Genomic DNA, 20,276 nt, shown 5'->3' on the forward strand with positions numbered 1-20,276 from the left:
GAGGCTTGATCCACGCTGAGGGTTCCTCGGTGCTACCATAATACAAATCTCTAACGGGATTCAGAAAGGCGGATGCAGACAACTCCCTGGTCAAGCGATTTCTGGTCTTTCAAGTGTCTGGAGCAGTGAAGAGGTGTTCTAGTAACCGTACCCATAGCATTTATTCTCATTTTGCTAACACTTCCTGCCACAACATGAGCCAGTTCAGAAACGAGGGTTTCTTTTAATACTGTGACGTAAATTACAATCTCAAGTTTTAAAGCGATGAACTTGGATATAAAAGAAGCCTGACCAACACATCCATTTAATCTACCCCAGGGAAGCTAAATCAGCCCCAGAAAATGCATTTCAAAGCAGTTTAAACCATAAATTAGGTAGCTCTATACACCAGGGTACTGCATTGCCATCCTGTGAGTCGTATGTTTAATTTCGTGCACATGGCACTGACTGCAGCCCCACTACTGTATAAATGATAGATTCCTGCATGCCGAGCTGGGGTCATGAGCTAAAACAATGAGAACTTTATTTCAGAGGTCCCTGATGCCAAAACCTATTTTTAGAGGGAGATCTGCTCATGTGCCAGCCGTGTTGCTTCTCCAGCTTTTCAGATGTTGGCTTCAACCGGCAGCCCCTTGCGTGCAACGTGTTCCAAGTGGGCTTTCTCTGAGGTATCCAAGTCGATCTTGTATTTGGCCAGGATCTTTAAGATTGGACGAAGTTTTAGCCACCATTGTTGTTTGGGGATGCGGTGCCTGTTGGGGAACAAGGACCAGGTAGTGTAAAACCACTCACAAAGCGGGGACGTGAGACATTGACGAATGCATCACGGGAAGGACCTTGGATACTATGATGAGGAGCACAGGAGGGGAACTAACAGAAAAGAAAAGAACTGTGATTGGTAGCGAATTCTTATTTCACGCCCCTGTATCACTCGGGCATGTGTGTGTGTGTGTGTGTGTGTCCGTGTGATGCTGCTTGTTAATCTTACCATATAGTTTAGAAATGTGCACCTGTCTGTCCATCCGTTCCAGAACTACTCAAATGGTAAGCGCTAGAACCACCAAATGCAACTTCCTCTTATAATTTAAAGCAAGGTCAGGGTTTGGTTGTACCAGGGCAATGGGATGTCTGGAATTTGATTGTTCCTCATTAAATGGAAAGGGGAGGGAGTCTGGTAGGAGGGACAGTTATACTGCAGAATGACCACAGAGGGCAGTAATGGGTCAGAGATGGGGTACAAGAAAGCTATAACCCCACTGGGCCAGCAGAGGGCAGGGGTGGAGAAAGGGAAAGCTATCCACTAGATATTTCAGAGAGTTTCTGTGTCTGTCCATCCCTCCCTCAGCTGTGCCCACTGCAGCAGCCATGGATAGGCACATCGCCCCTGGCCCCAGGCTGCTGTGGGGTGAGTGGGTTGGGGTAGTTCTCTCTCTCTGGGGCAGCCTGCTCTGTGAACCCCTCCTCTCCAGCCCCACCCCAGAGCTGAGTCAGGTAAATCTTCCAGGCGCAGAACCTCACCCAGCAATTCCTGGAGCCAACCTGTGGCTTTGGGTAGAGCTAGAGCGTAACTTGTAGGGTGAGGATCCGCTGCGTCCCTTGGGAAGCTGCTCCCATTGTTTGTTACTCTGGTTTGAGGCACATGGTTCATTTCCAACCATGTGATTTTTATCTAGCTTCAACTTTCAGCTCTTGGGTCTCTTTACTCCTTTGCCTCTGAATTCAAAAGCCCTTTTTCATGCTGTTTCTGGTCTTTATGGCACGACTGCTCTGACCCTTCGCAGTGTTCTCCTGTCAGCTTCTTAAATGAATTGAACAGGGAGACCTCCCCTGCTTCTCTTGGGGCGTCTTCTCTGTGTTAAGCGAGCTCCCCAGTAGGGAGATTTACCTGATGTCCAGGCTCTGATATTCCTGTGCCTTGGAGACCAACCCTCTACAGCCTCCCTCCTTGCTGCCTAGCCCTTTGAAACGTTGTTTATGTATCCGCCCCCCCCCTTACTTGTTGGCTCATCCCCACTGTGGCAGAGGCATAGGAAAGGGGGAGAAACACCTACTCAAAATCTGTCTGGTTTTCGAGTTCGGCAAGCGGCTGGAAGACGAGGCTCCGTCTGCGCATGCCCAGGAGACAGGCTGAATCCAAGGTGTTGGCAAAGATTCGCCCTGCAAGGATTTGGAGGGAAAGCGCGTTAGTACTTCCAGCACTCAGCCCTCGCTCATCTGCTGCAGTTGGCTGGCGGCGTACCCCAGCGCATGGACAGGGAAAACAAAGCAAGGCTGCCTGCGGCCAGGCTCAGACGTGACAGCAAGGCCTCCTGCTGAACGCTAAGGCCTGCGGGCCTCTCATTCTGCTGGGAAACCAGTTCCACCTGCCCACAAACTGCACGGGGCAAGAATCCCTGAGACCTGGGGATTGCCGCAAGGTGAATGCAGCAGAAGTGAAAAGTGCATCTGAATGCAAGGAGCCTTCCTCAAAGACGTCTGGTGAACTTAGGTGACCCCACGTCTCCGGAGTCCACCCAGTGCTCTGGCCTCCAGGCCACCCTGGTTTTGGCATCCTAAGCCCCATCCCAGCCTCTGCCTGGCTGTTTTTGAATGGCCAAATTCTCTTCCAAACATATCAGGTGTCTGTTACTCAGGCTTCTGTTGTGGTTCCTAGGGCTAGCACTGGCCCTTGTACCCCCATCTGTGGTTCTCTTCCCCCCCCAAGCAGAAAAGAGGGGCTGCCTCCCCACCTGATGCTTTCAGAGGAATGTAGACTGGACATACCCTAAGTCACCAGAGGGATGTAGATTAGACATACCGACATTGCAAATGAAGTGGGGATTAAATCTCCCACACTTCATTTGATTAAAAATGGTCACCATGTTTTGCCGGGTCAGCAGTTTGTCAGCAAAAAGTGGCTGTCAAGACGGGGATCGGGCGCCAAAGAAAGCCTTTGTTGGCTGATCCCCTACGCCTCGTAATAGGAGGTTTATAGGATCGACCGACAAAGGCTTTCTTTGGCGCCCGATCCTCGTCTTGACAGCCACTTTTTGCCGACAAACTGCTGACCCAGCAAAACATTTTTATTCAAATGAAGCACGGGAGATTTAATCCCCGCTTCATTTGCAATGTCGGTACGTCTAATTTACATCCCTCTGGTGCCAGGTCTAGACATACCCATAGTCTCAAACATCCTTCTTGCCTCTGAAATTCCCTAAATGCGCTGGAGCTTTAGGGGAATCATAGAATCATAGAATAATAGGACTGGAAGGGACCTCGAGAGGTCATCAAGTCCAGCCCCCCGCCCTCAAGGCAGGATCAAGCTCCGTCTACACCATCCCTGACAGATGTCTATCTAACCTGTTCTTAAATATCTCCAGAGAGGGAGATTCCACCACCTCCCTTGGCAATTTATTCCAATATTTGACCACCCTGACAGTTAGGAATTTTTTCCTAATGTCCAATCTAAACCTCCCCTGCTGCACTTTAAGCCCATTACTCCTTGTCCTGTCCTCAGAAACCAAGAGGAACAAATTTTCTCCTTCCTCCTTGTGACACCCTTTTAGATATTTGAAAACCGCTATCATGTCCCCCCTTAATCTTCTTTTTTCCAAACTAAACAAGCCCAGTTCATGAAGCCTGGCTTCATAGGTCATGTTCTCTAGACCTTTAATCATTCTTGTCGCTCTTCTCTGTACCCTTTCCAATTTCTCCTAAGTCGGGAAGCCGACTTAGTCTGTCACAGAAAAAAACAACAAATGGTCTGGGAGCACTTTGTAGATTAACAAAACATGTCGATGGAATCATGAGCTTTCGAGGGCACAGCCCACTTCTCCAGCTGACCGGAGTGATGAGTTTGGGATGTGAAAACTCAAAATGAATGAATAGGGGAAGGGGAGAGGAGGGGTGGGAGACAGAGCATCATTAAGTATCTGGAGAATGGGTACTTAAACCTAAGCAGATAAAAATCAAAGTCAATAGCTAGATTGCTAAAACAGGAAGGGTACCCCTCAGAGCTGTTAGCACCTTTAGCAGTTATTATGGGCTGGCTAGGACACTACCTACTTATCACAATTGAGTCCATTAGCACGTGAATTGAATTTGTGGATGAACTGGGATTCTAGTCCTTCCCTGTGAATCTGGCTTGTGGAGCTAGCCTGTGACAAGACAGCCACCTGCAGGTCTGTCAGACTGTGGTTAGACAAGCAGAAATGTTCCCCAACAGGCTTGTGTGTGTTCCCTGTACGTCTATCCGATGTGTGTCCATTGACTCTTTCCCACAGAGACCAGCCAGTTTGTCCAATATATAGAGCAGTGGGGCACTGCTGGCATTTGATGGCATAGATCAAATTACTGCTTCCAGCTTCCATTAATGATGCTCTGTCTCGCACCCACCTTCCTTTTTTCTCCTTCTCCCCCCTCCCCTTCCCCTCTCCTATTTATTTCGAGAGTTCGCATCCCAAACTCTCACTCCGGTCATCTGGAGAAGTGGGCTGTGCCCACGAAAGCTCACGATCCCATCGACATGTTTTGTTAGTCTATAAAGTGCTACCTAAACGTGCTGCGTTTCGGTGAGCACCTCCGTGAAAATGCACTGCTGGGGGCGTGCAGTTCTCAACCGCCACCACTAGGGGGCAGCAGCGCCTTTGCCCCCATGCTGTAAATGCAACACTTCCGCCCCCCACCTTGTCACTGCAGGCGTCCCCCTCCCTGAGCAGTTGCGGGGGAGGCAGCAGCTAGATTGGTTTTACCCATTTAAATCTACAGCAATCCCGTACGGCTTGAACCGAAGCGATTATTAAAGACTCTAACACACCTTCCTATTCAATTGGAAATGAATGTGAAAGAAAACTGGATTTAATGTCAATACATTCCATTTAGATTCATATTTGACTTTAAAATCAATCTTATCTGTGTAGCCACGAAAGCCTGTGCCGTGTGCCCCCAAACTACTGCACAGAAGGGTAGGCGGATAGCTCTGCTTGGGCCTCTTCCTACCGAAACGCATGACCTACCATGCCTGGAGCATTCCTTGATCTTTCCGGTGAGCCATACCACAGATTTCGCACCCATCTTGGTTCCAAAGTTCCTGTCGAAAGGAGTCGGCGTCCCACCCTGCCATGCAGAACAAGAGAGGCTGTCTGGGTTTGGGCAAGGTGAGTTGTGACAACAGGGAGCACTTGCTGCATCACCAGCCCAGAAGGCAGGATTAATCCTACAGGGGCTATTGTATTTGGATGCTGCATCAACCCCAAATTCCAGCACCTGTGATCAACACCAAGACCCCTGGCACTGGGCCCAGCAAGGTGCTCGCCAGCTAGCGCTCTCTGTAAGCTGGGCACTTGGGTGGCCACCCAGGAAAGATTCAAATGCCACCCATGATTAGCAGCCTGTGTTTCTACTGGTGGTGCACATCCTAACATGCCTCAGTGCACAGAACAACATTTATTCTGCACATGGATGGAAAAAAATTAGAGGGAACATTGGTCCCAGGAGGGGATTTTGGAGCCCAACAGAGCAGGTGGAGTTCCTGGAAGCCAAAGCAGCTGCTGCTTTGCAGAGACCCGGCTCGCTTGGCTGAAGCCATGGATAAAGATAGTACTGAGGTGGGAGAGGGACGCAGGCTTTGCTGTCTGGAGGAGCGGATCCTCTGTTAATCAGCATGTTACAATGGCATGGAATGAGTTCAGGGCTCCATTGTGCTGAGCAGCACAGGCACAAGCCCTGCTACGAAGAGCTCAGGCCGGGCCTACACTAGGGAGCAATGTCGAACTAAAGGTACGTGACTCCAGCATAGTTGGAGTTGATGTCCCTTAGCTCGAATTACCACGGCGTCCGCATTCGGCGAGTTGACGGGAGAAACCCCGGCTGACTCCCCTGATTCTTCTCAACCTGATGTCGACAAGAGCGGGGTCAGCGGTCGATTTAGCGGGTCTTTACTAGCCCTGCTAAATCAAGCTCTGGGAGATTGATCCTCATGGTGCCAATCTCCGAGTAAGAGAAGGCCTCAGTCTCAGCAGCCAAAGGGCAGGAGAGGAAACAAGCAGCAAGTGGAGGGACTTGCACAAAGTCACTCACCAGCTGAGAGGCAAAGCTGGGACCAGAACTCACTTCTCCTGAGTCCCTTCGTGTCCCATCCGCTAGACTGTGCTACCTCCCCAGCCTCGTGTACCTGCTGCATGTGTCCCAGCACATTCTTCCTGCTCTCAAAGATGCCTTTCCCCTCCTCGGAATACAGGTTGAAGATGAAGTCGGTGGTGTAGTTTTCGTTGCACTTCTCGTTCCTGGGACGTGCAAACAAGAAAGCCCAAGTAAATGACCCCACAGCCAGGCACGAGCTGACTGAATAAGTGGCGTGAATGTTTGGGTGAATCGGAAAAAACTGGGGCGAGAAGGAGATTTGCTAACAGAGATACAGACGGGTTAGGCAGAGCTGACGGGCAACGGCTGCTCACGGTTACCCCTTTGGGAGTAGGGTGGCCCTGTAGCGCCCACGGCTCTCATTTGTGAGTGCAGCCGTATGGCTTCGTTACTGTTCTGCCAGGCTGTCGTGCAGGGCCATGAGCAGGACTTTTCCATAGGCCGAGATCTGGAGCTCGTTTCCCCAGGGGCCAAAATGACTCAGGTTCTTAAATCCCATTGAAAGTCAGTGGGACTTCGTTTCTAAGGCCCAGATCCTCCAGGGGATTTAGGTGCCTGATTCCTATTGAAATTAATGGACACAAATACCTTTTGAGAAGCTGGGCCTAACTAAGTGACTTAGGGGCTTTTGAAAATGGCACCTGCATAGCTATTTTATTCATCCCAAATGGATTCTGATTAATACAGGTTATGGAATATCCATCCCACGTAAGAGGTGTTCAGCATAATAGTGACCATCTAATGCTGTTCGCAGAAAAGTGCTTTACGAGCAGGAAACTGCTAGACAGAGAAGGCAAGTGCCTTGCCCAAAGCCAGCCAGCAGGGCTGGGACAAAGCCAGGAACAGATCCTAAATCTAAGTCCTGGCCCAGTGCGTCAGCTGCTGCTGCAGCCGGTGACTGTCCCCAGACTGCCTTGTTCTGATGCTGGTTACCTCAGCACCAGGCCTCTCTTCACTGTCGTCTTCATTTTCTCAGTCAGATGCTCGACGTTAACCTGTTAACGCAGAAAAGAGCCAAGAGCCTTCTGAGATTCCTGGCGCTGTTTTTAGTTTACAAGCAGTTTTTACAAGGACCAACGCAAGTCCTGGAGAGCATGAACACGTCTCCGGGCAGCAGGCCAGGGAGGAGCCCAGCTAAAGGTAACGGCTGCCAGCGGAGCGCTGCAGCAAAGCGGACGGGGCTGCCGAATGTTCCCATGATGGATCCCTAGAATGCCGTAACAGGCTGAATGGGACGCGACAGCCACCAGCAAAACGGGGACGTGTGGTTGGACCCTTTGCAGGGAGTCCCCCGAACTCCATTCCTGATTTGAGTTTAGTTACTAGGCTCCATGCAGGAGCCTGCGGCCTGTGTGATGCAGGAAGTCAGAGCAGATGATCAGAAGGCCCCCTTAGGCCTGAAAGCTGGCAGGACAGGCTCCTGTGCGCGGTTCTTGTTACTGATGCCCAGGGCTCGACAGTCTTAGTAATCTACTCGCCCGTGGCAAATGGATTACAACCCGGAAGAGCCGGGTTCCGGCGATCTGCGCATGTGCAGAACGATATGCGCAGAACGCTGGACAGCGCGGCTGGCGAGCCCTGCTGATGCCTATTACAGCATAAACCGGGATCCTGCTGTGCTGGGCGCACCACACCCAGCCCGAGTCCCTGAGTGCTCCTGTGCTAAGCTCCCTTTGCAACGCCAGAGCAGCGTAAAGGGCCGTGGCGTGAATAAGAACCAGGCCCTACGGAAGCTGGAATAACTCCCCCTGCAGCCAAGGGCCTTGCTCTGGATTCAGGCCAGCGTCACCAAGAGCAGCATTTGTTCCCTGGCCAGACATGAGCCTTTCCAGCAGTAAGTGGGACAAGTCCGTCCACACCAGTCTCCAGGAACTCCCCTGGGACCCTGTTACCCCGAGCCCCCTGGTGAGTTCACGTCTCTGCTCTCCAGCACTCAGGCCAATGGCCCAAGGAAGCTGGCAGCACCCCCCTGACTTTGGTAGACTCGCGTTTGTTTCGGCTAGTGCAAAGTTGGCCTTGAAGTCTGTGGAAGGCCAAACCCTGGTGCCTCCTTGGCCGTGGGGAACAAACCTGGCGTCTCTGGATCCTGAACCTCTCCGGGCTGAGCTAAAGAACCCATGGCTATCAACCAAGTGTGTAGTAGGCTCCCCAGCCATCGCGAGGAGACCTGCCCACTCGGTTCCCACTACCATACCCACTGTGCTTTCGAGATCAGTGCTCTTCAAACGTTTTCCTCATGACCTAGTTGAAGAAAATTGTTGATGCCTGCGACCCAACACAGTTAGATCTGACTAGTGTGTGGGCTCGGGGGTGGGGCCAGGAATGAGGGGTTGGCATGCAGGAGGTAGCTCAGGCAGGGGATTTGGGAGCCGGGCTGGGCATGGGCTGGCCTCCAGCAGCTCAGTAAACAGCAGTGGGGATTCTAAGGCTGCTTCCTGCCTGTCCTGGCACCGCCGGAAGCAGCCAGTCGTAGCTGTGAGTCCTCGGCAGAGGTGCACAAGCGACTCCGTGCGCTGTTCTCACATGCAAGTACCATCCTCCCAGCTCCCACGGGCTGGGAACATGAGCACAGGGAGCCCCATGGCCCCTCGCTGAGGAGCTGGACCTGCTGCTGGTCACTTCTGGGGTGCAGTGCGATCCGTGGTGCCAGGACAGGCAGGAAGCAACCCTCGCCGGTCACCTGGTCAGCCTGCAGCAAAGCGACCCAGTGCCTGGCATTCCAGGAGCAGTACTTGGAAAAGCACGTGCCCCTGTGCCGCTGCAGGTCCAGGCCTGTCCTGCGGAGGGTGCTGGGACGCCGGGGAAGCAGCCTATGCACAGTGGAACAGAGGCCTTGTCTGTAACAGAAGCAAGACTCTCACCTGTAAGTCACGGATGGTGAAGGGATCTTCATAAATATATGCGGCGTCCGCTCCTGAAGCCAAGCCGGCCATGGTGGCCAGGTAGCCGCAGAACCCGCCCATGGTCTCGATGATGAACACCCGTCTCTTGGTGCCGGCTGCAGACTGTTTGATACGGTCACAGGTCTGGGGAAGGAACAAGAGCAAGATTTTTTTTTTTTAAATGAATGGAGATTGCCTATCTCCTAGAACTGGGAGGGACCTTGAAAGGTCATTGAGTCCAGGCCCCTGCCTTCACAGCAGGACCAAGTACCATCCCTGACAAATATTTGCCCCAAATGGCCTCCACAAGGATTGAACTCACAACCCTGGGTTTAGCAGGCCAATGCTCAAACCACTGAGCTACCCCTCCCCCCAGGAGACCATGGCTGGGGCGACGTGCACAAGGGTCAGATGACGATTCGGGGTTGTCTGTGAAACACCCAGTGAAATCCTGCAGGGGGAGCGAGGTAACGAGACGTTCCTGCTCCCAAAGGGGGAAGGACTCAGCAGGACTGACGTCTGGTTCTCCCCTTGCTCCAGAATGCCACGGTGCCCCAGATTCACTGGGATCTTGTTCTGCCGTGGCCACCTTGAGAAGCTGGCCAAGCAGGCAGTGGCTGCCCTCCCCAAAGGGGACTCTAGAAACGGCAGCCCGGGTCCCCCCAGAGGAGAAGCTGGGGCTGGTGTTTTCCTTAGCGCAGAAGAGAGAGTTGCAGCCTTTACCATGGTGATGGTGTTGAGGGCGGTGTCCGCCCCAATGCTGAAGTCAGAGCCGGGGACGTTGTTCGACACAGTGGCTGGAATAACGCACAGCGGGATACAGAGCTCTTCGTACTTGCTACGACCTTCTACGAGCTCCAAGCTCCCGGTGAAAGCCTACGGGAGGCCAGGAAGAAGGAAGCATTGAAAAGACCTGGGTTTGTGTCTGTCTGGGGACGCGCTCCCCTCCAGGTGCAGGGAGGATCGGCCGAGTTGGAAGCTTTTCCTGACGTGGAGCAGTTTGTAACGTGGGGTTCAGGCTGTCGGGGGATTAGGATGGAGTCTGCTCAAGGAGATGCAGCGTGGGGTGAAATCCTGGCCCCACCGAAGATGGATGTTTTGCTGAGGACTCCAGTGGAGCCAGGATTTCCCTCCGGCCTTGCCTGGAGAGCTGGCAGCGGGAAGGTAGGAAACAGGTAGGTATTTATTATTTGTATTCTCCCAGTAGAGCCAGGGAACAGGCAGCGTATCCTGCTGGGTCGAAGGCCTGTTGGGGTGGGACCATGATTGTTACATTAGATTCAGGATAGGGCAGCAGTGCCCTGGGGGATGTCTCCCCCCCACCCCTCCAGAAAAGCCTGAAGCTGGATAATGGATCCAGCAGCTGAGCCCTTTTCCGGAGGAGGCTTGGCAGCCAGGCTGCATAGGGCTGATCTGTCCCTGAGTCACCGTGGGAGATTTCAAGGCATTGACAGGCCTGGGACACTCGAGTTCCTCCAGTAACGCCCCTCTGTTCTCGTGAGATCTTTGCAACTGGCCTCGTCTCCCCCTGGATTCACATCTCCTCTGGGGCGGTCCCTGGCTGGAGAAAGGTGGCTGGGCCCGGAGAGACCCACCACAGCCTGCCCGGCTCACCTCAAAGCCCCCGATGACGATCAGCCCGTGAATGTTGAAGGTGCTGATGGTGGCACTGATTTCCTCGAAGTATTTCTTGGGCAGGGTCCTGTCAGAGGCAGAAACACCAGAGAAAGCATCAGTGCCCCTGGGGAGCCTGTCTAGTCCTTGGCAGTGGGCAGCACTGGGGCGGGGACAAGGAAGAGGCTGGCGAAGGCCCAGACTAGTTAAGGGCCATGGATCTGACCACCGCAGGTCGCGTCAGTCTTCTCTGTCGAACACATGCAGGTGACCACATCCCTATCCCTGTGCTGGAGAGCAGGGAGGGCCTCCGCCCAGGCTCAGGACCCCCCCCCAAACTGCTCTCACTGAGACCATGCTGCACCGGGTGACTCAGAACAGCAGGGCCATCACGGCTCCCGCTTGCTGCAGCGTCGCTATGGTGACGTAGGGACCATGATTCTTCAGAGACAGCCGGCGGCAGCTCCCCGATCTCCGGTCCCCTGAGCCTGGCAGCAGGCAGAGCCGCTCGAGAAGCTAATTTAATTTCCACCGCTGGCGTAAGCAGTGTGGGGCAGACGATTCCGCCAGTAGAGCTCAGCTCCCTTGGGCCCCCACCTCCCCTTCCCTCGGGCATAGATGCAGCTGGGTGAGTCCTCTGCTCAGGGTCTGTGGCTGGTTTAGGCCTGCGCTGGACATGCTATTGATTTGTTACGGGAGCACCTCGCAGCCCCATCATAGTCCAGGCCCCCATTCTGCTAGGGCTGCACAGACACAGAGCAAAGACAGTTCTGCCCCAGAGAGCTAACAGTCTGTGTGATTTCTGTGCACTCGCCGACCCAGAGAAAGGGGCCCCTAAGACCTAATTTCCAGAGGAGCTGATTTCTCCCGGAGCTGCAGGAGGTGCTGCCTGTCTGAAAATCAAGCCGTCGATGAAACTGACCAAAGCATCTCTGAAGGCCGCAGGGGCGCACGGAGTGAGCTGGAGGAAGAAGGCTTTAGTGAGTTACCTTTTTGTTCCAAGTTTCGATCCACCGAGCCCAGTCCAGCCACCTACACCTCCCCAGACAATCTCTTCCACCTGGGGAGAAGGGCAGAGAGGAAGGGTGTTAGGAAGATCTGGGCTATCTGATTTGCCTGTAATTTGACAGTAACAATATCTGGAGAATCTCGAGAGAGGGGAAATTATCCTTGTGTTTTAGGACTGATTAAGGATCTCAAATGGTTAACTCATTACAAAGGCAATTTCCCCTCTCTGGCTATTCACATCTCCAGACCAAATGCTGTGAATGATCCACTTCCACACTGCCTTGATTAGCTTCATTCACACAAACAATTTCTCCCTTATGTATACCTCGGCTCCTGGAACTTCCACTCCCACTCAGCTGAGGAAGTGGGCTTAGCGCACGCAAGCCGATGCCCTAACTTGTTAGCCTCTAAGGTACCACAGGACTCCTCGTGGTTTCTGCCTTGTCCCAGCTGGTACCTGTCCATGGGCGAGCCCTTCAAATCCATCGTGCACAGCCAGCATCTTGTGCCCATGGATCAGCCCAATCCGGACGGCCGCCCTCACGGCTGCGTTCATCCCAGCGGCGGGTGCACCCACGTTCATCACGGCCAGGTTATACCCGCTCTGGGGTGGGGAGAAAGAAAGAGAGAACATGGGAATGTGTCCTAGGCCTGCTGAGATCATGGGGCACGGCCCCGTGGTTTGGGCACAGACAGCTGTGGGCTGGCCCATAGTACTGACCCCAGCCCTACAGCCTTGGGACACCCGCGGTACCACCCCAGGACCCAGCACTAGCATAGCCCTGGGACAGTCCCGTGGCCCCACAGCACCCTGAGGGTCTGAACTGAGCACTGGGCGACCAGCTCCCCCTGGAAACAACGGGGCAGGCGCGGAGGCCCAGCTCCCTTGCCTGCTTTGCAACGCCAGCCACCCAGCTGCCCCGCACCTAAAGGAAACCGGGGAGGCGCCACCTGCCCTTTGTGCCGTACCTTTGTGGAGGGCGGGCGCACGTGAGCCAGCAGCTTGTAAACGTTCCAGTTATTCTGGAAGCTCCTGCAAGAAAGAAGCATTGAAGGAGGAATCAGCTCTCGAGGCCAGAAGGGGCCGTCGGAGCCTCTCCCAGTGAGTCCTGCACCAGCCCAGGCCTGGGGGTCGAGCTAGAGTGGTCTTAGAAAGGGGTGAATCCAGCATGTTCCTGGGGAAAGTCGCTAGTTCCCCTCCTTGTAAAAGCCTGCTCCTTTCTTTTCTGCAGCAGATAAGCATCTTCACGTTGTGGAGGCCGTGAGCTTGGCCATTGGAGGAACGCTGATTTCTTTTCAGTGCAGTGTGGCCTAGAAGACAGAGCGCTGGACTGGAACTCAGGAGATGCAGGTGCTGCCCCTGGCCTGCTGCGTGACCTTGGGCAAATCACCCCTCTGTGCCTCAGTTTCCCCAACTGTGAAATGGGGATCATGATATTGACTCCCTTTGTCTAGTTCTGTATGTTCTGCATATGAGAAGAGCTAGCTAAGAGCTGGGGATTATCTATTATTATATAATTTTAGAGCTGGACTATCTCCCTGGTTCTTTAAAGATCTCGTTTTAAACAACACATCCTCTTACCGTCCCCTCAGTTTAACAGCATCTTCAAATCGTCCCTCGTTCATTGCTGTTGTGACGTCTTTGGTCTGCGAGGAGGCAGCCACCGGAAAAGGAAAAGATTTAAAGATCTGTCTCTCATTTTCACTCGACTGCGATCCCCAGTGGAAAACAATGTGGCAAAGCAGGAGTCTGGAGCAAGCCGCTACGGGCCTGGGCCATACGTTGAGATCAGAATCGGTTTGTATTTAAAAACAGCATTCCTGGCGCTTGCAGGGGCCTAGAAAAGCTTGGAAATGTGACCTAAGAGACTGCAAGAACCATGAACTGCCTCATTCCTCTCAAGTTTGAACCTTGATACCTCCCGGAGCAGGCTGGGAGCCAGCCCTAGGAGTGGGGACACAGGACACGTCCCTCAGACGTTGGATTGCCTTCATTCGTACCCCGGCTCCAGCAGGAATGCTGGCTAGTGAACACTGCTCCTGGTGACGTCTCGGTGGCTGGCACACTGCAATCCCTGCTTCTGATTGGCTAAGAACTGCCCATGTGTATTGTCACTGCCAACTTGCTTGTCAGTCTCATCCACCAGTCTTAACCTGCAAGCTCTTTGGGGCGGGGGCTGTTTACCATGGGTTTGTACAGCGCCTAGCGCACCCGAGGTAGCTGGCGTGGAGGCAGGGAAATTCTCACCACTTGGACACACTCCATGAGAGGCAGGCGGACAGCTTGGTTGCCGGAGAGGCTGACGACACACGCTGGGGTATCTGGAGTCCCTTCCAACAAAGCCATGACTGCCTCCACTCCCATTCTGCTTCCCTGCCACACACAAAGGGGTGTTAATCCTCACTGGCTCTCCAGCTCTCTGCACAGCCACATCCCATGATCCCGTTTCCACTCAGCACAAAGTCCCCTGAATCGGTCCTTAAACAACCCAGAGGGTAACGCCATTGATAAGTAGAGCTCCTACCCCCACCCCACCTCTAGAGGCTGGTCTCTACACAGAATAAGTGCCTACTGCTGCTGTCAGATAAGGGGGCTACTCCTTTTGCTTTTTCCTTTAGAGCTGGAGGTCACAGGTTTGATCCCTGTGGCAGTCATTTCCGGGGTGGTCAAACATAACTTACATAACCCCCTCCCCCCCCGCGTCAATGGCAATCAGGTTCTCAGGTACGCGTCTGCTTTCTAAGAACACGCGGATTGAAAACGGAAATATTTCCCTTCTGGAATGCAACCCTGCTGCCTCCTGGGAGCAGAGCCTCATTCTGCCATTCCCACGGCTGGCCTGTACTTCCCATGATGCACCACAGCCACGCGGCCGCCAGGGTCAGCAACGGTAGAAAAGCTGCCCACTGCGGAAAGGCTGAACCATGGGGCCACGTCTGCCCTGCAGCAGAGCAGGCTGAAGGGGGACGCGACAGCAGCATTAGAACAGAACGTCAGCGCGGCCAGACGGGTCAGACCCACGGCCCATCCAGCCCAGAGGGAGTGGACAGAGCAGGGCATTGGAGAGTGAGCTCGGTCATCGGCCCGTCCCAGCTCCTGGCAGGCAGGGGGTTAGGGACAGCCAGGGCACGGGGCAGGAGGAACCAGCTTAGTCTGCAGCCGGGGAGATGGTTGTAGGCTGGGTATTACGACAAGCTCTCCAATGGTAAGGACAGAAAAGCACTGGAAGCTCGGGAGGCTGGAAGACAAACCCCAGTCAGGGATGATTGAGGGCGGCGGATGGGCTGCGAGACCTCCCTGTGTCACTGCAGTCTGAGCGAAGCCCCCATGGGGCTGTAAAAGGGTCTCATGGGGAGACAAGACAGCAGATGTTCCTACCAGGATGCGGTCAAAGGCGGAGGGAGTCCCGCCGCGTTGCACGTGCCCGAGGATGGTGACTCTTGTGTCATAGCCGAGGCGTTTAACCACCAGCTAAAGAGGAGTGAAAAACGGCAGAAGAGTTTCGTCTTTCGCCCTCTTGGTGTCGAGTCCACACTGACACGAGCGACACGCTGCAGCAGAGACCGCTGGACACCGCGATCCCGGTGCTGGATCAGCGCAGCCCCCGCATTCGCATGGCGCCGGCTGCGGCTCTGCAGTTCACGGGGGTTTTAAAGCTGGCTGCTCGCACAGCCCTGTCTGCCCCTGCCACCGCATCTGGTTCGCACAGCAGCGAGGGCCAGCCCATTGTTACGGCCGCTGGCTGCTCACTTTGGGCAGCAGCCCGTGGGGATGCGCCCTGGGGTCGGATCCGGGGGGCGGGGCGGTGTAGTGCTGCGGGAGCTGAGGAGCAGAGCCCTCGCGTGCGCTGGGAGGCAGTGGGATGCAGGGGGGAGCAGAGCCCTCGCGTGCGCTGGGAGGCGGGGGGAGGAGGCGCGCAAAGCAGGGCCATGTTTCCAGCTCCACTCACGTTCTTGATGTCCTCCGAGGTGATGGGCTTGCCCTGCTTGTTGATGGCTCCTTCGGCCACAATGATGATGTTTAGTCTCGATCCCCGGCCTCTCGTCTGGGGGGAGGGGAGGAGAAAGCCGCCCGTGAAATGCCGCCTGCGGGCTGGGTTCGGCCCGGGCGGGGGCGGAGCGGGCCGGCGTGCGGCTCCGTCCCCGCGGGCTGGGTTCGGCCCGGGCGGGGGCGGAACGGGCCAGCGAGCGGCTCTGTCCCCGTAGGAGGGCGCACAGAAAGGAGGGCCTGGCCTGCCAGGGCAAAGAAGCCTCTGGGCCCAGCCAGCCCTGCCCCACTTTGCCTGCAGCCAAGGTCAGGCCTGGATGGAGGGGAAAAGGGAGGAGCCTGGTTCAGCAGTCTAAGGACGCGAACCAGAGCCTGTCCACCCAGCAGCCATGGGGACAAGTGAGCCCCCACCCCTCTGGGGAAGGTGGGGAACCTACTGAGAACCCCCAACAAAGGGGAATCCAGACTCTTGGGGCCATGCCCCCAACTTAAGGACTTGAGCTAGGAGTGGTTTGGAGTTCCTGGGTGAGGCTAGCGCCCCCTTTTCTTCCTGCTTACTCAGTGACTAGCCACTAGGCTGCACAGCTGCCAGGGAGCCGGCCACACCCTCCTACAGCTGTGGGCTGAAGAAGGACCCAAGCGGGGCACTGGGCGTGCACGAGGACTGGCTGGGACACCAGCTGTCCATTTTGTGCTGTCCCTTTAGTGAACGATTGTGAGCGGTTGGCACTTGCTCCCGCCAGAAGGATGCCAAGGCTGGGCCGTCCAATCCTGCGTTCAGCACATGAGTGCTCGCTCGCCCCTGTGGTCCCCCCCTTTTGGACTCTGCTCTGGCAGATGCGATCAGTGGACTTCTGGGGTGTCTCTCTCCAGAAAGCCCCTCTTGGACCCAGGAAATGTTTGGTCACAGAATTCCTGACCAGCGCTGATGCCGGCCTTCCGGCCCCCAGGAATCCCTTTCAACAGAAGAACAAACCAAATGTAGAAAGCTCAAGAATCTAGCTTCCGATCACATATGCCCCCCCACATCATGGTGCCTGAGTGCTTTAAAGTCTTTAAGTGTATTTATGCTCACAACTCCCATTTGCGAGGTGGCGCCGTGCTGTTATTCATGTGGTGAATTTCAAGCACAGAGAGACAAAAGCCCAGAGGTGTTTCGGTATCTAATTCCCAGTGATGCCAGTGGGAGTTAGGCGCCTAAATAACTCTGCAGAGCTGGGCCTAAGTGACTTGCCAAAGGACAAACAAGAAGCAGTGTCAGAGCAGACATTTGAACCCAGGGATCTGACCAGCACCCTAACCACTAGGCCGCTGTCCTCAAAGCTGGACTCTTGAGCATCCTCGTTTGAAGGTCTCGCAATCCGAGATCAAGCAGGAGTCACCCGCAGTAAGTTTAGCAAGGGTTACCTCAGTTAGTCTCCTGCACAAGTGCTCCTCCCAGTCATCCTCGGGCGGCGATTCGGGAATGAAAACCCAGTCGGCACCACAAGCCAGAGCCGTAATGAGAGCGAGGTAGCTAAGGCAGAGAAGAGGAGGAAGGTTATTGAGCCAGGGCCATGCTGTGAATTTTGAAGTTCCCCCTTTATGCTTAGCAAGTGGAGAAGCTGCCATTGGTGGCCCAGGCCAGCGAAGATGCTCTGGAAATGCTGCTTGGCGGTTTCAAATGGGCTCCATGCAGTTCTGTTCAATGTCATGGGGCGCAGGGGAGCCAACAGTATGGCCGGGTCCCTGGGCGATGTGGGGTAGGAGGCAGCGCCACGGTTCAGAAGCGGTGAGCTCTCGGGGAAAGAACAGGGCTGGGGCAGTCCCATCTGGACATTGCGTTCCCCGCACCCCCTCGCTGGCCCTCAGAACCGGCTGGAGGGTGTGGCCCCCAGGGGCTCCCCATCGCTGTTTCTCTTCCAAATTAAGTTTCATTGATCAGATTTCAAACCTCCAAGTTTTGGGAAGCATTCGGGTGGGGGGGGGATGACGCTGCAAACTGAGCTCAGCTTCTCCTGGGGAACATCCACCCTGGTGCAGAATCAGTGGAGCTGCGCCATTCCACACCGACTGAGAACTGGCCAGGGCTTTCAAAGGGGGCAGGATCAAGTCTGATCCTCACGAGGGAGGGACTCGCTCTGCCCCCTCCCCCGAGTGAGCCTTTCTTCTCTCCAGACCGGAGGAGCTCACCCACTGTTACGTTTATAGAACAGTGAGCTGCTCACAACGAACGTTCCCTCTTAACTGTTTCCATCCATGTGCAGAATAAATTCTGTTCTGTGCAGAGAGACATGCTGCCGGCTGTGCCTGCTCTGTTAAGCAGCGGGGCAGCCACCAAGTGCTCAGCTTGCAGGGGACACTGGTCACAGCCTTGTCCACAGCCCCAAGTCTACAGCTGAGGCAGCTTTGTGGTAGAGTCACAGAGAAGGGCAAGAAGTGCCCCTGCGGCCGCGGTCAGAGAATCCCACCTGATGCCTGGCGGAAAGTGGCAGAGGTGCTATAGTGGGTGAGTGAGCCCTACTGCAGAGGCCTGCTAGGCCTAGACACCGCTACCTGCCATTAAAGCCCTAGAGATGCACTGGCTCCCCTCTGCACCAGCTCACCCGGCTCCAGAACAGTTACGGGCTGGGGCAGTTCACTGGCTGGAGGCAGGCAGGACTGCTTCCCTCCGGCCCTTCCTTTCCTGTGATGCAAGGACCCTGCCTCCCGTCCCTGGGCCAAAGGCTCCGGGGGAGCAGAGATGCAGAACTGTTACAGGCACGGCAGCGACTGATTTACTCACCCACAGTGACGGCCCATCACCTCCAGCACAAACGTCCTCTGGTGACTGCAAGAGAGGGGAGAGAGCGCACCCGGAGTTACAGCCGCGCAGCCCTGCCACAGAGCTAGTCCCTGCACAGAGACCGCGCCCACATGTCGCGGAGACGCAGCAGCTCAGAGCGGCCGACTGGCATTCACAGTTATCAGTGTCAATAACGAGAAGATGGAGCCGGCTTTGCTCGGGTCCTTGCCTCACTTCATTTGTCTTTTTCGTCATTGAAATCATTGCTCTGGGGCAGGCTGGGGAGGAGGGGTTCAGTGTGCCGGCTGCCCCAGGGAGAGCGGACAGCCCCAGGCCTCTCAGTGCACCAGCTTGCGGCCAGGTAAGAAGCGCCTCTCCATGGCAACTGCAGCTCCAGCGGGCACAGATGAGGGAGGGGTCCGTGTCCCCCAGCAGGGGCAGGTCCAGGTTCATCCCTCCCCTCCCCTCCAGCCAGCATGAGGAATGCAGAAAACTGGGCACTTTCCCCTCGCTCCCTGATGAAGGGGAACAGCCAGCAACGTTCCTGCACAAACCACGGTAGGGGAAGCTTCAGTCCCCTCGCCCTCCCAAAGGGTGCCGGGGGGGACACTCCAGCCAGCCCCCTTCACCTGCCTGGTGAATCTGTCTCTTGTGCTTTATGGTTTTATGAGAAGCAAACCCATTCCAGGCACCTCCCGTTTTCCTGGCACAAGCAAACTCTGAGCTTGCTTTAAGTTCTAGGAGAAAGCTGCCCACCAAACGTGGTGGTCCTGGCTCTTACAGACGGATGGACAGCCAGACGCACAGCCTGACAAACTCTCTCAAACTTACTGTAGGTCATCTGGATGCGTCTGGGCCCAGGGTCCTTCACACTAAGTGCTGCACGCACTCACAGAACACAAAGCCACGTCCCTAGAGTTACCCAGGGCACCGGACAGGCTGGGTGCAGGGGACATGCCCTTCAGCCCAGGCAGCCCGCGGCTGAGGCTGAAATGGAAGGGGGGAGGCGCTGGCCCCAGCCTCACCTCTGGGCCGTCGTGGTTATAGCGTCGACTATCTCCATGATCCTGTGAAGGGCGGAGTCGGTGCCTATTGTCATGTCCGTGCCGCAGAAGTCGTTGTCGATGGAGCCGACCATGCCCACGATGTTCAGGTGACTCGAGTTCTTGGTTTCCTCTGCCGTGATGCCACCTGCGGAGAGATTCCCCGGGCCCCTTGGAACGCTGGCGGGGAGGTCGCGACCCGAGAGCGCAGCAACGGGCCATGCTCACCGAGGAGCCAGCCAAGGCCCAGTGAACTCAAGGATCTTCGGGTGCAGCCCAAGTCACGGCGTGCTAGGCCCGAAGGGACACCTGCCCACCTGGTCTACTTCCTGCACATCAGAGGCCGCTCAGTGCCACCTGCAGGAGACTACACTGGTGGGCCAGAGCAGAGGACGGCAGGGCCCCTCCTGAACGGCTGCCTCTGCGCTGGCACGGAGGTGATTCAACGAGGTGCACACAGGCCCTCCAGGGAAGTGACTCCCTCAGGTCCCTGCCAGTCTGACGGGCAGAAAATTCCTTCCTGACCCTGCCAATGGCTCCTTTCGAATCTGAGCACGTGAGCCAAGCCCCAGAGAAAGAGACTTCTCAGTCCCAGCTCCGCGACGCGTCGGACCCCTCGCTTCCTGCGTGCTGAACGAGGAGCAACCGCTGGGACACCGGGGAGGGGAAATTCTCTTCGTGAAATTTGTTTCCACTTCCCAGCAAGCTCTGCGGGCGCGCCTGTCCCCACTGCACCATCCTATAACCATGGCGCTCTGCAAGGGGTGTGCCTGGGTGGGGTGTGCCATGGCGCTCTGCGAGGGGTGTGCCTGGGTGGGGTGTGCCATGGCGCTCTGCGAGGGGTGTGCCTGGGTAGG

At 55.4% G+C, this 20,276-nt stretch overlaps 1 protein-coding gene across 2 annotated transcripts in view; it reads right to left on the bottom strand.

The window, feature by feature from the left end:
- Positions 1 to 201: 201 nt before the first annotated feature.
- PFKM (phosphofructokinase, muscle) overlaps positions 202 to 20,276 on the bottom strand; it is a 36,618-nt gene continuing 16,543 nt past the window's right edge. For both annotated transcript variants that reach the window (XM_006139070.4, XM_025179474.2), the window contains exons 6-23: positions 19,402 to 19,567; positions 18,377 to 18,421; positions 17,020 to 17,128; positions 15,575 to 15,670; positions 15,004 to 15,096; positions 13,873 to 13,998; positions 13,207 to 13,271; positions 12,594 to 12,657; positions 12,082 to 12,228; positions 11,606 to 11,676; positions 10,617 to 10,704; positions 9,726 to 9,878; positions 8,982 to 9,146; positions 7,054 to 7,115; positions 6,152 to 6,263; positions 4,995 to 5,094; positions 2,052 to 2,157; positions 202 to 752 (exon numbers count right to left, since the gene is read on the bottom strand). In XM_006139070.4, coding sequence (XP_006139132.3) covers positions 605 to 752; positions 2,052 to 2,157; positions 4,995 to 5,094; positions 6,152 to 6,263; positions 7,054 to 7,115; positions 8,982 to 9,146; positions 9,726 to 9,878; positions 10,617 to 10,704; positions 11,606 to 11,676; positions 12,082 to 12,228; positions 12,594 to 12,657; positions 13,207 to 13,271; positions 13,873 to 13,998; positions 15,004 to 15,096; positions 15,575 to 15,670; positions 17,020 to 17,128; positions 18,377 to 18,421; positions 19,402 to 19,567 — 1,916 coding nt within the window. In that variant the 3' untranslated portion in view covers positions 202 to 604. The remainder of the gene's footprint in view (positions 753 to 2,051; positions 2,158 to 4,994; positions 5,095 to 6,151; positions 6,264 to 7,053; positions 7,116 to 8,981; positions 9,147 to 9,725; positions 9,879 to 10,616; positions 10,705 to 11,605; positions 11,677 to 12,081; positions 12,229 to 12,593; positions 12,658 to 13,206; positions 13,272 to 13,872; positions 13,999 to 15,003; positions 15,097 to 15,574; positions 15,671 to 17,019; positions 17,129 to 18,376; positions 18,422 to 19,401; positions 19,568 to 20,276) is intronic.

Source organism: Pelodiscus sinensis, unplaced genomic scaffold, assembly GCF_049634645.1.
Source record: "Pelodiscus sinensis isolate JC-2024 unplaced genomic scaffold, ASM4963464v1 ctg176, whole genome shotgun sequence".
NCBI lineage: Eukaryota > Metazoa > Chordata > Testudines > Trionychidae > Pelodiscus > Pelodiscus sinensis.